At 44.3% G+C, this 16076-nt stretch overlaps 1 protein-coding gene across 5 annotated transcripts in view; it reads left to right on the top strand.

Annotated features, from left to right (window-relative positions):
- The window catches only part of ATL2 (atlastin GTPase 2), a 143093-nt gene that overhangs the window by 77164 nt on the left and 49853 nt on the right, over positions 1 to 16076 (top strand). For all 5 annotated transcript variants that reach the window (XM_077486127.1, XM_077486124.1, XM_077486123.1 and 2 more), the window contains one exon: positions 15144 to 15248. In XM_077486127.1, coding sequence (XP_077342253.1) covers positions 15144 to 15248 — 105 coding nt within the window. The remainder of the gene's footprint in view (positions 1 to 15143; positions 15249 to 16076) is intronic.

Raw genomic sequence — 16076 nt, forward strand, 5'->3', positions numbered from 1 at the left:
AACCACCATTCCTGGCTTAAGCTGGCGTGGTGCCAACCACCTCTCGGCCTGCCCCTGCAGAGCTGACAAAACATCCGCCCCAGTGTGGCTCCTGTCCCCCAAACAAACCAGCGCAAGCACGGCATGGCATCGTTTTGCCTGCGTACTTGCGTAGCCCCTGGAACGCCTACGGAGCACCACTGGTTCTGAGGACAGAGCACTGGAAGAGGCCATGGAGGAAGAAGAGGAGGGGGTGGAGGAGAGAAGTGTGTCACAACCAATAGTAGCATTTTGGAGGTGTGGTGGCGGAACAACCTCCAACACTTCTGCACCTTGTCCTGCATCCTTCCCAGCTGCCAGAAGAGTGACCCAATGGGCCGTGAAAGACAGGTAACGTCCCTGTCCATGCCTGCTGGACCATGAGTCAGCGGTAATATGCACCTTACCGCTGACCGCCCTGTCCAGCGAGGCAAGGACATTGCCTTCCACATGCCGGTAGAGAGCCGGAATCGCCTTCCGTGAGAAAAAGTGGCGTTTGGGGGCCTGCCACTGAGGAACCGCACATTGTACAAACTCACGGAAGGGGGCCGAGTCTACCAACTGAAAAGGCAGCAGTTGAAGTGCTAGCAATTTAGCCAAGCTAGCATTCAACCGCTGGGCATGTGGATGGCTGGGAGTGAACTTCTTTCGAACTCTTTCGGTCCAGCAGCTGGGGCAGGGACATTTGCCTGCTATAATCGGACGTAGGTGTACTGCTAGCAGGGTGCCCGGAAGCACTTGGCTGTGACACACCTAATTGTACACCTTCATTCCTCTCAGGGCAGGTTTAGAGAGGACTGAAGGTCTAGTGGGGTTGGCGATGCCAGCTGATGAGGAGCAAGGAGAGGTCCGCTTTGTTCTTTGGTGTGGGTCTTTGAGGTACGCTTGCCAATGAGCTGCATGGCAGGTCAACATATGTCTGGTCAAGCATGTGGTGCCCAAGCGGCTGATGTTTTGGCCACGCGAGATACACTTGAGACATATGTTGCAAATGGCAGCGGTGCGATCTGATGCACTCGTCTCAAAAAAGGCCCACACCAAAGAACTTTTAGAATAACGCGCAGAGGCAGCGCCCTGCACAGGCGGAGCTCTGCAGTGTGATTCAGACGGTGTGCTGGCCCCCGGAGGGCATCCTGCCTCGTTGGACATGCTCCTCCTCCTCCTCCTACCAGGCACCCACGTGGAGTCAGTGCCCTCATCATCCCCTCCCTCTTCATCGCTGGAGCAAACCTGGCAGTATGCTGCAGCCTGTGGAACATGACTGCCAGATTGCTGTCCTTCTTGAGCATCCCCTCTCTCTGCATTCAGGCTACTGCCTTCCTCTAGCTGAGTATCATCATCAGAGCCTACAAAACACTGGGCATCCTCCTGGAGCATGTACCCAACACTGTGCTCAAAGAGTGCAGGAGACTCCTCAGGAGGATGTGGTGGGTCTAGGGAAGGAGTCACTGATGATGACATTGAGAGGAGGGAAGACTATGCGTTGGCAGCTGCTTTGCTAGTACCCTGAGCCTGGGTGAGAGAGGATGAGGAGGATGAAGAGGGCTTGGTCATCAACTCTACCAAGTCGTTGGCATGTTGCGGCTCAACATGTCCAGCTGCCGAAAAGGACAAGCGTGTCCCATGGCCACGTGCTGATGACGATGCACCGCGTCCACGACCAGCACTGTTGTCTCTAGACACAGAGCCTGCTTGCCCTCTTTTATCGGCTCGCGCCTGTCTGCCTCTCCTTGCTGGCCTTCCAGACATGGTAATGGCCTGAAGGGAGTTGGGAAAACCAGCAATTGGGTAGTGTATATTGTGCTGGAGGCACACACAACTTCCAAGAACTCCTGCAGATGGCTCAAATAGAGAAGAGCTATGTAGGTGGATATAGCGGTGTATACTGGGTTCAGAGCACGCAGACAGCACGCACAATCTTCTAACACTGACTGCAAGCTCTATTATAAAAGATAGATATATCGCTAGCTGTATAGGTGAATATAGCGGTGTATACTGCGGTCAGGGCACGCAGACAACAACCACTACAGAAGAGCAAGAACGAAAAATCGGCCGATAACGATCGGTGTATACTGTGTTGAAGGTACACAACACCCACTAACTGCTACAGACGCCAACACACTACACAAGGCCGCCGCGCTGGCGGCCTTGTATAGTGTGGGGCGTGTACTACACAGCCTGAGCTATGATTTGCCACAGGCATCCTGCCTGTGGCTAATCATGGCTCTCCTCGCTGCCGGCGCTGTGATTGGCCAAGCATGCGGGGTCACAGTGCATGCTTGGCCAATCATGAGCCAGCAATGCACCGCGCCATCGCAGTGCATTTTGGGCCGTGAGCGCCACATGAATTTGGCGCGAACGGCCGAATAAAGTTCGGAATTCGCCGAACGTGCAAACAGCCGATGTTCAAGTCTAACGTTTGTTCGACTCGAACACGAAGCTCATCCCTATTCAGTGGACAATCTGACACTTTGTGGGAACTGGCTAAATGCCACTGACCTTTCCAGTGACACTAATACAGTGATCAGTGCTAATAATATACACGGATACTATACTAATGACACTGGCTGGGAAGGAGATACATATGGGGCACTTAAAGGGTCAAATGTGTGCCTAACAATGTTTACTATGTATACTGATTTTATAAAGCAATGTGCTGGTTTTTATTCCCTGCCTTGCAAGGGGAACAAAGATAGTCACATCGCCTCTGTCAGAGCTCTTTGTGTTTACATACACAAAGCTGTTTCCTGTCACTTGTTCCAACGATCGGCGGGTCCTAGCCCTAAATCATTGGCTGGGAATTGATGATCGGTATGTGCTGGAGCCAGTAACGGCATAGCCAGGCAGGCATGCATGCCTGCCTAGTTTGGAGATGCAGAATCGTGCATTTATGTGTGATTCTGCTCAGCCGGCCCACACTGTAACGGTAACACTACAGTGTGCGGTCAGCAACTAATTAACCTTGAGTTGTACAAATAAGGCTGTAGTTTCTTAGCAGCAAAAGTGTTGGTCAGGCTTTGTAAAAAAAAAAAAAATATCTTAATTTGTTTGGTGTGAGAGGGATTGAGGGCAGAATATTTTGAGCAAGTAAAACCAGCTATACTTATAGCAGCCTGCAATACATGGGGCCCCACTAGAGGAAGACTCCACACAGATCTAACTGGCTAGCCATACACAGACGGATACAAATCTTATATGCATTATGGTGCACTTTAGGATTTGGTGAACAGGTCTATCAATTAGACTACAAATTGTGGATGTGTGTGCAGAAGGTCCATCCAGAATTTGTGGTCACACCCCCTTTAGCAGCTGATCATTTTAATAGCTTGTACATGTATTGGGATTTGAGCACAGGTATATCTTTTCTCTCAGGTCTATCAACTGGCACGCACTTTTTTTAAGCTACCTACAAGCTAGAATCCTTGTTTAACCATTTCCTGCCCATTCTATAGCCAAATGATGGCTACAGCGCAGGCTTACTTTGCCAGGAGAGCATCTATTGATGTTCTCCCTTGATCGTGCTCTGTAATTTCCCAGTCTTTCAGACCCAGCTGATCACAGATCAGGGTAAAGGGGCAATCACAGCGGCCCTTTACCGTGTGATCGGCTGATCACGGATGTCAACATGAGACAGAGAGCCGATAAGCAGCTTGTGTGTATATGTGTGTGAATATATATATATATATATATATAATTATTATAAATTTTATTGAAAGCAACAGTGAATACAAAAAGCGACCACAGACTGTTCGTATTTACATTCAGCTTGTCTAGGGAGCTTAGCACAACAATAAAGAAACAATTTTCTAAGTCGTGGGGAGAGAAGGAAGAGTTAGCGCTAAGATGAGGGGGTAGATATATATGGCAGTGCAAACCATCACAGCCTAAAGGAGAGGAGAAGGGTGTAAGGAGAAAAGGAAAGGGGGGAGTAAATCTGTAGGTGACCGAGAAAGGGGGAGGGAGAAAATGGAGGGCAAGTGACATGGTATGTAGCAAGCAAAGATTCTGTCGCTGGTCCTTCATCTCACTCAGGGAGAGACCAGATATTTAGGAAGGTTAGCTTAAAGCGGGATTCCACCCTAAAGTGGAACCTCCGCTGATCGGATCCATCCCCCCCCCCCCTCCGGTGTCACAATTGACACCTTTCAGGGGGGAGGGGGGTGGAGATACCTGTCAAAGACAGGTATTTTCACCCACTTCCGGGCATAGACTCCCGTGGGAGTCTACGCCATTTCCTGCCCTGCCGCGCTGTCTGCTGGGACACACACGGGTCCCAGTGAAAGCGCAGAGATTTCCTATTGCGCGGCTCACGCATGCGCAGTAGGGAACCGGGAAGTGAAGCCGATTCGCTTCACTTCCTGATTCCCTCACCTAGAATGGTGACTGCAGCAGCCGAGAGCCCAGTGATCGATCGGCCTCGGCTGCCGGCATCGCTGGAACCCGGGACAGGTGAGTGTCCATTTATTAAGTCAGCAGCTGTAGTATTTTTAGCTGCTGGCTTTTAATATATATTTTTTTTTTTTTGGTGGATTCCCTCTTTAAGATAAAATCATGTTGCAGTTTATAAAATATACAGTTGGTAAATTGGGGTATTGTTACGAAGTACGATTTGTGACTAAGAGGCATGGCCAATGTTCATTTGCTGTATTTGTAGTAATGTTGGATAGTGGACTCTTATTTAAGCGGGATGTGGCATTCCTTGGGTTTCTTCATTAGATGAGAGAAGAGTTGGGAATTGTTAGCATCCGACTCTGTTCCTGAGCCGTCAGGCAATGGTTGATGAAGTGTGACCACTTCTTGTGTGGTTGCTCTCTGGATCGTGGTGTCCAATTTTTCCTGGTATAGTAGTGATTTGAGGCTATTGTTTCGGACAACACTGGGGGTGTTGCAGAGATCCAGTGGTTGAAAATATTTCTTCGGACTATGAGCAGTGTAAGAAGTATCCAATAGAGATGTTCTTGTGGGATTGCGCTGGTGGATGAAATAGTAATTTCTTTGTGGTGAGAATCCGAATAGTAAGAGCATAGGATCTTTTGTTAGGTAGGAAGGCTGTTGCGTCTTAAATAAGTTGAAGAATTGAAGACCAGTATGTGTCTATTCGTGGGCATAACCATAGACTGTGCAGTAGAGAGGGCTTGTAATGTGAACACAATGGGCAGGTGGGCCCTGCAGGGGATGGGATGGGACGTAGAAAAGGGATAATGGGCCCTGTGCATCAGCTTGAACTGGGTTTCCCTCCAGGTCTCGCACGGAGTAATCTTTCTGGTTATCTGATATCCTTTAAGGCAGGGCTTGACAAATTTGCTTGGAATCTAGGAGCCAGCTAAAAAAGTTAAGAGCCAGGTCCGTGACGGCGATCCGGACCTGTCCCTGGCCTGACATGGAGAAGAGTGAGGGGAAGATAGCGCACCCCCCACTTGTCTCCAAGTCATTGCCCATAGCTCTTAGAGCAGGGATATGCAATTAGCGGACCTCCAGCTGTTACAAAACTAAGTCAAAAGTGACAAAAGTCCCATCATGCCTCTGCCTCTGGGTGTCATGCTTGTGGCTGCCAGTCTTGCAATGCCTCATGGGACTCGTAGTTCTGCAACAGCTGGAGGTCCGCTAATTGCATATCCTTGTCTTAGAGGGACATATTTCATTTGTTTTTTTTGTTTTTTATGACAATTTTTTTTTAAATGGCATTTTAGTGTAAATATGAGATCTGAGGTCTCGGACGCCAGATCTCATTTAAGAGGACCTGCCATGCTCTTTTCTATTACAAGGGATTTTTACATTCCTTGTAATAGGAATAAAAGTGACCATTTTTAAAAAAACTGTGAAAAAAAAATTGAAATAAAAGTTAAAATAAAAAATAATAATTTTAAATGCGCCCTGTCCCGCCAAGCATGCAGAAGCGAATGCATATGTGAGTAGCGCCCGCATATGAAAGCGGTGTTCAAACCGCACATGTGAGGTATCGCCGTGATCAGTAGAGCGAGAGCAATAATTCTAGCCCTAGACCTCCTAACTCCAAATGTGCAACCTGTAGAATTTTTTTTAAACGTCGCCTATGAAGATTTTATAGGGTAAAAGTTTGTCGCCATTCCATGAGCGGGCGCAATTTTGAAGCATGACATGTTGGGTATCAATTTACTCGGCGTAACATTATCTTTCACAATATAAAAAAAATATGGCTAACTTTACTGTTGTCTTATTTTTTTTTTATTAAATTATTTTTCCCCCCAAAAGTCTGCTGCGCAAATAGTGTGACAGACAGTATTGCAACGACCACCATTTTATTTTCTAGGGCGTTAGAATAAAAAAAAAAATATATATATATATATATATATATATATGTGTATGTTTAGGGGTTCTAAGTAAAGGGAAGAAGATAGGCGGGCAGTAAAAACAGGGGAAGCTCCATTAGCATTGCTGATTGTCATACCAATGGCCACCACAAGAGGGCCCCAGATTCTAGAAGTAACCATAGGACCGCAGAAGGCCTCAATTACGGGGGGCCGGCGGCACGGCCCGAAGTGATCACGCGGGGGGGTTTGTCCACGGAGACAGGATACCCCCAGCTGTGCTGCCCCAGGTCGCCAATCCTAGTCGCAAATGCTACCTGGCGCCCGGGTTTTGTCGAGCCCTGAGGTAAGATACACTTACACCATTGTACATCCCACCTTTCCCGCTTGAACAACGCAATCCATCCGCATAACATGTTGGAATGTTAAGGGATTACATTCCCCTAGGAAAATTATGGCAGTGCTCAGACGATTAAAAAGACTAAAAGTGGTCCCACCTGACGGGACACGACTTCCCTTGTATGCTGAAGCTTTGGGTAGGGAAGGTATTGGGCTCAGCTTCTAAGGGACGTAAGGCAGGTACACTCATACTGTTACACAAGAGCTTAACCTACGATTTAATTTCTAAGGATGCGGAGGGAAGGCTCATATCCATCTCAAATTTCCATCCAGCAAAATTAGAACATCTATGCCCCAAATTCCCCAAACAAGACCTACTTCAATGAGCTGACTGCTACACTAGCGAACAATCTCAGCACCCCCACCTCATAGGGGGCGACTTTTATTCGACCGTTAATGACGGAGAGGATAGATCGAGTCCAATAGACCAACAAAAGTCACCCACCTTTACCACATGATCCATGCCCTTGGGTTAATAGACATCTGGAGACTCTCCCACCCCCTAAAGAATTTACTTTCTTCTACCCAGTTCACAAATCTTTTGAGAGACTTTACTACTTCCTAAGCTCTCACTCTGATCCACAAGGTCAGGGAATCCTGTATCCACGACTTGGTCATCAGATCACTCACCTATTACAGTCACACTTGACAATCTATCCCTGAACACAGGCAACTTAGGTTCCCGGCGTATCTGACCCACAATGATGACTTCAGCCAGATGCTCGTTAAAGCGTGGCTAGAATATGCTCACAATAATAGCCCACACAGAGAACCCAAATCTATTCTGGGAAGCAGGCAAAGCATTTATACGAGGAAAGATAATATCTTTCACCTCAGCTCACAGGAAAAGTGCCCACAAAAAATACTTAGAAGCCAGCACTCTAGTCGGAAGGGCCCAAACACAACTTCAGGAGCAGAACAATTCAGAAAACCACATAACGTGGCTACATGCCAGGAATCTTTTCAATACGTGGGCGAACATATGAAAATGTCCTATGCCTAATTGCAGTATCACAATTACGGAAACAAAGCAGGGAAGCTGTTGGCTAGACTTAAAGGCATCTTTACCCCTACACATATCTCATCTCTGCACAACCCAGATGGCACCCTTTCCACGTCTCCCAAAGCTATTAACACCACACTAGAAAAATTCTATACTAGCTTATATGCCGAGGAACTTATGGACCCTCACACCGTGTCCAAATGGCTCGACTCCACTCCCCTCCTTCAGATTAACCCTACCCACTTAGAAATGCTAAACGCTCCAATCACCAAAGAGAAGATCACAACAGTCATTAGCAGCCTAAGGAATGGCAAATCCCCAAGCCCGGATACTTGACCAAATTTTACAAGTTATTAAAAGATAAAATCACCGCCACACTACTAGCAATTTAGAACTCAATCTGGAATGGAGTCCCTACCTCCCGACCTGGACACCAAGCTAATATCAAACTCATAGCTAAAAAGGAAAAGACCCCAAGGACCCCGGATCCTATCGCCCCATATCCTTGCTAAACTTAGACTCCAAAATATATCTAAGATCCTAGCCACATGACTAGCTAGCATTATGCCAAAATGGTAAGTCGGCAACATCTAATCTTAGAAAAGTACTGGCTGCCCTAGAATTTGCAAAACGACCGATGGAAGACGTAGCAATTTTGACACTAGACGCCGAAAAGGCCTTTGATCATATAAACTTTCAATGGCTATCCCTAGTAATGCAAAAATTCAGAATCACAGGACCCTTTCACCAATTCATTCACAGCCTTTACTCTGCCCCTACGGCCATAGTGATAGCTGCAGGTATACAATCCAAACCAATACGACTACACAAGGGAACGAGGCAGGGCTGTTCTCTCTCCCCCTGCTCTTCAACTTAGCCATCAAGCCCCTGTCACGATACCTTAGCACCACACCTTCCATCCCATCCAGACAAGACAATATGAGCATTGCCCTTTTTCGGACAACATCTTAATTTTCAACACCCCGCCACACTCAGATATCCCCGTTATTCAAGAAATATTTGAATCCTACCGTAAGTGTTCGGGCCTGAAAATTTCACCAAGAGCGAACTTCTCCCTCTTGGCGTTAAACCAAATTCATGGCTACCACCCTCACCATTTTGCATAAATGAGAAACATATCACTTACATGGGTATACAAATTGACAAAGAACCTTCCTCTCTCTACTCGCTAAACTACCTTCCACTGATTGCAAAAATCCTAGGTGAGTTGGAGGCTAGGGCGAACCTACCGGTGTCCCTCTTTGGGAAATGCGCGCTATTCAAAATGGTTAGTTTTGCCCGACTTTTGTATCCTCTCCAAACATTACTATTACAACAAAGATATACAGGTCCTCAACAAGGCAATTACAAATTTCCTTTGGAAGGGGGGGGGGGCAGACCGAGAATAGCTTTATCCAAACTATCTCGCGAAGGGGGGCAGGGGTGCCAACCTCCCTAACAGAGTATATAACATAGCTTGTTTGCTAAGAAATGGGGTGGATTGGATTGTACAGTCATCTAAATACTCCAACTATGCTCTGGAATCAGTGGTGGCATGCCTGTTTGACTTAGCGGCTCTTCATAGCAACTTACAGAAAATTCCAAATATAAAGCAAAATCTACTACTCAGAGACATGATTTTGGCCTGGAGCGGGATGAGGAAAACTGGGTCCGTCTCCCTACGTTTCAAAATTTCTACCAATTCAAACCAACCCTATGTTCCAACTGGGCCTGCAATATGAACCATTCTCCAAATGGAGAGATACAGGACTAACCAAAGCTTACACTTTACCAGGGAGCAGACTACACCACCCTTAAATCGTTCGCAAACATTGCAGAAGAGTTCAGTCTACCTCCGCATCACTTCCTACATGTAATGCAATACGCGGATTTCATCAATAAATTATGCCCAAACAAAACTTTACGGTTCAAACCTTCCTTCATTGATACCTTGATTTCAGAGTAACGTTATTCAATCTCGGATATATAATCGCCTTCTAAACGAGAAGTTCACTAAACCTCTCCATACCACCTCAATGTCATCTTGGTTATCAGATCTTCTGTGACAAATAGACATAACCAACATCCTTAAAGCAGGGCTCAACAAACCCCGGGCGCCAGGTCGCATTTGCGACTAGAATTCGGGTCCTGGCGCCTGGGGCAACACTGCTGGGGTATCCTGTCTCCATTTGGACCCCGAACTCCGCCGCGCAATTGCATCGGGCCGCGCCGGCCAGTAATTGAGGCCGCGGCTTTGCGGCCTTCTAAAATCTTTCGGTAGTCTGGCGCCATCTTGTGGTGGATGTAGAAATTACACTCTATTCCAATAATGCTAATCCTAATGGAGTGAAGCTCCCCTGCCTGTTTTTCACTGCCCGCCCATTTCCTTCCCAAAGTGAAGAGAAGGAAGTGATTGCGGTCGTCGTCTGGTGCCTTTTGCCCAACGGTGAGTGTGGTGGCTGGTAAATGGCTTCTCATTAATATATATATATATATATATATATATATATATATATATATATATATATATATATATATATATATATATATATATATATATATATATATATATATATATATATATATATATATAATTTTTACAAAAAAAACTAAATTTTTTTTTAATTAAGGAAAAAAAAATATTATTTGTAATCCTCCCTGCTTGAGCCCTTTCACAAGGGCTGTCTGATCAGGTTCACCTGCCAGTTTTTCAGGCGGGGATATGACGTTAATAAGCGGGAACATGGCGGAAATAAAAGCCCCATTCTTTTGTTAACCACTTTGTGCCCGTGCTATAGACGAAAGATGTCTACAGCGCGGACACAATTGCCGGGAAGGCGTCCCTGGACATCCTCCTGTTTACTTCCCCTCTGCACGCCGACATGGGCACGCATCGGGGAAGTTCTGTGTTGGCCGTGTCCCTTGGATACAGCCAATCACAGATCATGCTAAATGGCCAATCACAGCAGCCATTTAGCACTCGAACAGTGTGTCCAACGAGAGGTGATCTCATATGTAAACGTATGAGATCATCTCTCATCGCCGGCTTTCCCTCCTCACACAGAGACAGCTTGTGAGGAGGGAGAGCTTCCATGCTGCAGCGTCAGTGAAACATGAGTGAACACTAACACACTGAAACACACATGCCCACCTGTCCCCAGTGCCACCTGCCATCTGTTATCAGTATCACGTGTCATCAGTGCCATCTGTCATTAGTGTCACGTGTTATCAGTGTCACGTGTCATCGGTGCCACGTATCGGTGCCATCTGTCATTAGTGTCATGTGTCATCAGTGCCATGTATCAGTGCCATCTGTCATTAGTATCACCTGTCATCTGTGCCATGTATTACCATGTAAAATTCATGAGATTCAAAGAGAGCACCGAAAGCTGAAAATTGGTCTGGGCAGGAGGGGGGTTTAAGTGCCCAGTAGGCAAGTGGTTAAAAGCACCACATAGTAAACACACGCTACTAAGAACATAGTTAACCCTTTGATTGCCCTTGGTGTTAACCCCTTCCTACCCAGTGTCATTATTAGTGACAGTGTATATTATCACTGATCACTGTATTAGTGTCACTTGAGATGTCAATAGCATCTGTAAAGATACAGATCAGGGCTACATAAGAGAAGGAGTGCTTTGCTTTTAAAGAATAAATATATATTAAGATTTAAAATGTTGGAGACTATGCCATTCAAGAGGGCCGGTTTAAAAAAAAAAAAAAAAAATTTTAAGTCAGCAGCTGCAAACACTGTAGCTGGTGACTTTTAATAAGCACACTTACCTGTCCAGGGCACCCGCGATGTCGGCCGCTCGAGGCTGACCCGTCCCTCGGCGCCGCCATTTTGGCTAAGGGAAACAGGCAGTGGAGCCTTGCGGCTTCACTGCCCATTTCCTACTGCCCAGTGCTTTGTGAATGGGTCGTGCTGTGTTCTGGGACACACAGTTCCCAGAACACAACGCAACCCATTACCCAGAAGAAGATGCCGCACGGAGGAGAGAAGATAGAAGATCTCCACGGAGGAGGAAGAGGCAGATTAGGATAATGTGCCTAGCAACAGGCATTTCTGGTAAGTTAAAAAAAAATATTTTTTTCATTTTTTTTTTTTTTTTTTTTCTGATATTTTTATTTTCTAATTTTTTATGTATTTTTTTTTCAGGGTGGCCCTGCACTTTAAGTAATAACGTGTACTAAATCTTTTTTTTGGGGGAATTCAACAAAACCATCTTTGTTTGGGAATTCGGAAAAAATGAAACGTGACGCAAAAGCTGTGACACCAGAAGATGCCAAGCAACTGCGGATGACAAATTTCTTTGCAAAGACTTCTTGTTCAGAAAGTGAAGTGCAACATGTTACTGCAGAATCAAGTGGCACAAGAGAAGAACAACCAGCAGAGAAGTCCCCTTCAACAAGTCACCCTCAAAATGAAGGAAGAAGGAAGTTTAAACAAGATTGGTGCAAGGAACTCGCATGGCTTAAATTTGACCATAATACAGGCATAGCCATATGTGAGATTTGTGCCTCCTTCCCTGGCATTGCTGACCACACATCCATGATTGTGAAAGGGTTTTCAGGACCATTTAAACTGGAGACCTTAAAAAAACATGGAAAGTCACTCCAGCATGACAAATGCATAAAAGCCAAACACGCCCTGTTGGCTCCAGAAGCTACGCCATTGGCTGCATGCGTTAAGAAAATGGACCAAGGGATGTTCAACCACATGAAAGTTCTATTTAATGTGGCCTATTATATTGCAAAAAACAACAAACCATATACAGACTTTAAAGGTTTGTTAGAGCTGACAGGGAAACTAGGGGTTGCTGTGAGAGAAGAGTATGCAAATGACAAGAGATGCAAGGAATTCATCTCACATATTGCAACTGTAATCCGGAAAGAACTCATCTGCGAGTTAAAGGAGGCCAAATATGTTAGTTTGATGCTAGATGGATCAACTGACAAAGGAGGAGTGGAAGAATTAATATTGTATGTCAGATACATCAAGAACAATAGGATCAAAGAAGTATTTTTTTCAGTCTTACCTCTTGAAATGGCAACTGCAGATGGGTACTTAGAAACCATCACTAAAGAGCTGAAGACACATGGTCTTTCAGATTGGCTTTTTTCAAACCAGCTAATTGGAATTGGTACAGATGGTGCTGCAAGCATGATTGGAGCTGAAAATGGACTGGTACAGAAAGTACGTCAAAATCTTAGCCATGTAATTGGCATTCACTGTGTTGCACACCGATTAAATTTAAGTGTATTAAGCTCTGTGAAAGATGGAAAATGCATTGATGACCTTGACTCGGTTTTAAAGAAGCTGTACCAATTTTACCAGCATTCACCCAAGAGAATGCGACAGCTAAAGCAGGTAGCTGAAAGTTTTCATGAAAAAATCCAGAAATTTCAGTACTTGCATAATGTAAGATGGGTGTCAAGCAAAGTCAGTGCTCTCTCTGCACTTGTCAAAGATTGGAAATGTGTGACAGTCCACCTTGAAGGTGTTGCTGCAGAAAAAGACAGTGCTTCTGCAGTTGCACATGGTTTGTTGAAAAAACTAACTGATTTTAAATTTGTTCACATGCTCCATTTTCTGCTTGACTATCTAGAAATTATTAAGAACCTCTCCCTTTTATTTCAAGGGAAGAGCTTTTCTTAAGCACAATTGAGTTGCATGTGAAAAACACAATTTCTTCTTTAAAAGCACTCAAAGATGTGCCAAAAAAATATGAGGAGAGATTTCGAACTGGAACATCACTCAAAGGACAGTATCAAGATGTACAGTTGCACGGACTCAGCAATACTGTAACTTCTTTGATCCAAAATGAAAAGGACAAATTGATTCAGTATGATGCAAAATACCTAGAAGAGCGATTTCTGATTCAAAGGAATATTGAACGCTCCACTGCAGTGTTTGATACCTTTGCCTGGCCATCGGGAAAATCACTACAGGACTATGTTGATGACATCACAACATTGGCTCAGCATTTCCAGAAACAACTTTCAATGCCTGAAATGCATTATAAATGCATGCATGCAATCCACAATGAGTGGTATGAATTTAAAGTTCTTGGAAAAGGAAAGAAACTGTGTGAACTTCTGGATTTGGCACTCTCCAACACAGACAGGTTTCCAGTTTTGGGAAACTTGTTGTCTATAGTGTGTGTTTTGCCTGTCTCAACCGCATGTTGTGAGAGAGGATTCAGCTTGATGAACTTTGTAAAAAATAAGTTCAGATCTTAATTAATGCAGCAAGAAAGTTTAGGTGATTTGTTGATGACCAACATGAATGGACCATCAGTGAACGATTTTGATCCTGCAAAGGCTGTTGACCATTGGTACTTTAATTGCAAAAGTACAAGGCATATTCATGGCCACAAAAAAAAAAAAGACATTGCATTAAACACTTGGTGCCACATCCGAATATATTAATTACCTACATAAGTTAAATGCCTATATATGTTTGGTTCTAGTTGTCTTTCTATGTTAAATTAAAGATTGGTTAATTTTTATATTGAAAATAAACCTGTTGTCCGTTAAAAAAAAAAAAAACCTGGCTCCTAACTTTTTTAGCTGGCTCCTAGATTCCAAGCAAATTTGTCAAGCCCTGTGCTACAGTACAACAGCGGGTGGTCGTTAACTGCTTAAACGCCTTGTTCCTGTGCTCCTGTTGGCAGTTGTTTTTGCCCCTCCCCACTGTGTCTTGATCATTCCTTATTGCGGGGAAAAAACATGGAGCCTCAGAGTGGTTGGGATTTTATGGGTGCGCGTTAGGGGCTGCCTTAGCAGAAAATGTTGCCAGCGCCCAATCACCTGAAGGTAGCAGCATATAATCCATGGTCTAAGAATACAACTCCTGCGTACTGTACTTTAAAACAGGGAATATACAGGTAAGTCAATTCTAATTTTTCTCTGGAACTTTGACAGCAGGTCCCATTTTATTACAGGCTAGTTGGAAGCCAATATACAACTATTTTTGATCCTACTGTGATGGCACATGCAGAGCCGTGAAAATGGGGTTAATAATCAGGGCAGGTTGACTGTTGACCCCAGGAGTGTATCTATACTAAAATGTAGATTTTTGGCCATCTGGAAATTTCTGCTGTGGCAATGTATTTACAATGGTACAGACAATGATCACCATGTTTGTAAAGACTCATCTAACAGAATTATTTATTTATTGTGTGACAGGCCCAGCTTTAGTTTGCCGTTGTGGTAGTAAAAGGTATGCTTTAGACTGCTGGTAGTTCCTTTTTAGTTCTAGATTTAAACTGGGTTTGGCAGTCCGTGTTCATCCACAAATGGATTGCTGCTTTACTTGGTGGGGAAAAATGGCATATACTGCTAAACTTGATTATTCATTATCTTTGTTGATTTCACCTTTTTTATCACTTTAATTATGCTTGTTATATTTCGTTTCTTGTTTTTGCACTCAGGTTGCGGTTATTCTCATGGACACTCAAGGGGCCTTTGACAGCCAGTCAACAATCAAAGATTGTGCAACGGTGTTTGCCTTAAGCACAATGACTAGCTCTGTCCAGGTAACCTTTGGCATATGCTACTTTTTACCGTGTGCATATATCATGTTTATTTGTGTTTGTAACTTTTATGTAGCACATCGAAATGAGCTCAAAGGTATCCCATTTGTTTTTGAAAAAAGTTTTATTGCAGTGAAAGTTGTACTTGTAGGACCCTTACCTAATGGAAAATGTGTCCAAACTGCTGCTGCTTATAAATTGTAAACACACCACAAAACGCACCGCAGAGATTACTTTGCAATGTAAATTGATTATATTATACAAGGCCTGTGGTTTGTGTGTAGCAGTGCACAGAACCTTGTTTTTAGTTATAAATAGGGACTCGTAAACTCCACATGAATAAAAATTTCTGTAATCAAGAATCTTATTACTGGCTTATGTGGATTGAAAAGGTTTTTTTTGTTTTTTTGTTTTTTATATTAAATAACAAAGCAAGTACTGTCAAGATAATCTAGAAGGCCGTGTGCACATTGGTTTCAGCTTGTGTAAAGCAAGATTTTTACTTACAATTTGCACAGCAAACGTCAGGCCAAGTTTTGGGATAGTCGGGGTTCACTCAAGTGTAGTGCCTTTTTCGTAAACTTCAGTCAAGACAGTGAAGTATGTTTCAGGGCTTTTTGCCCACTTTTATTCAAAAGTAATGTTCAAAAACTCCCATGGAAGGTTACCGTTGCAGCGTTACCCTTCCTTTTGAGCTTCATCTAAAAAAAACATTTCCCATGATACTGGTTATCCAGAATGCATAGACTCACCGCTTCATCTCATTCACCCTTGTGACAAACCAACTCCCCAGCCTTGGGCTGCACAAGCTGCTGTCTAATTAGTCTCAGA

The sequence above is a fragment of the Lithobates pipiens genome, unplaced genomic scaffold, assembly GCF_037356315.1.
Source record: "Lithobates pipiens isolate NorthernLeopardFrog02 unplaced genomic scaffold, aLitPip1_a1.2 Scaffold_18, whole genome shotgun sequence".
NCBI lineage: Eukaryota > Metazoa > Chordata > Amphibia > Anura > Ranidae > Lithobates > Lithobates pipiens.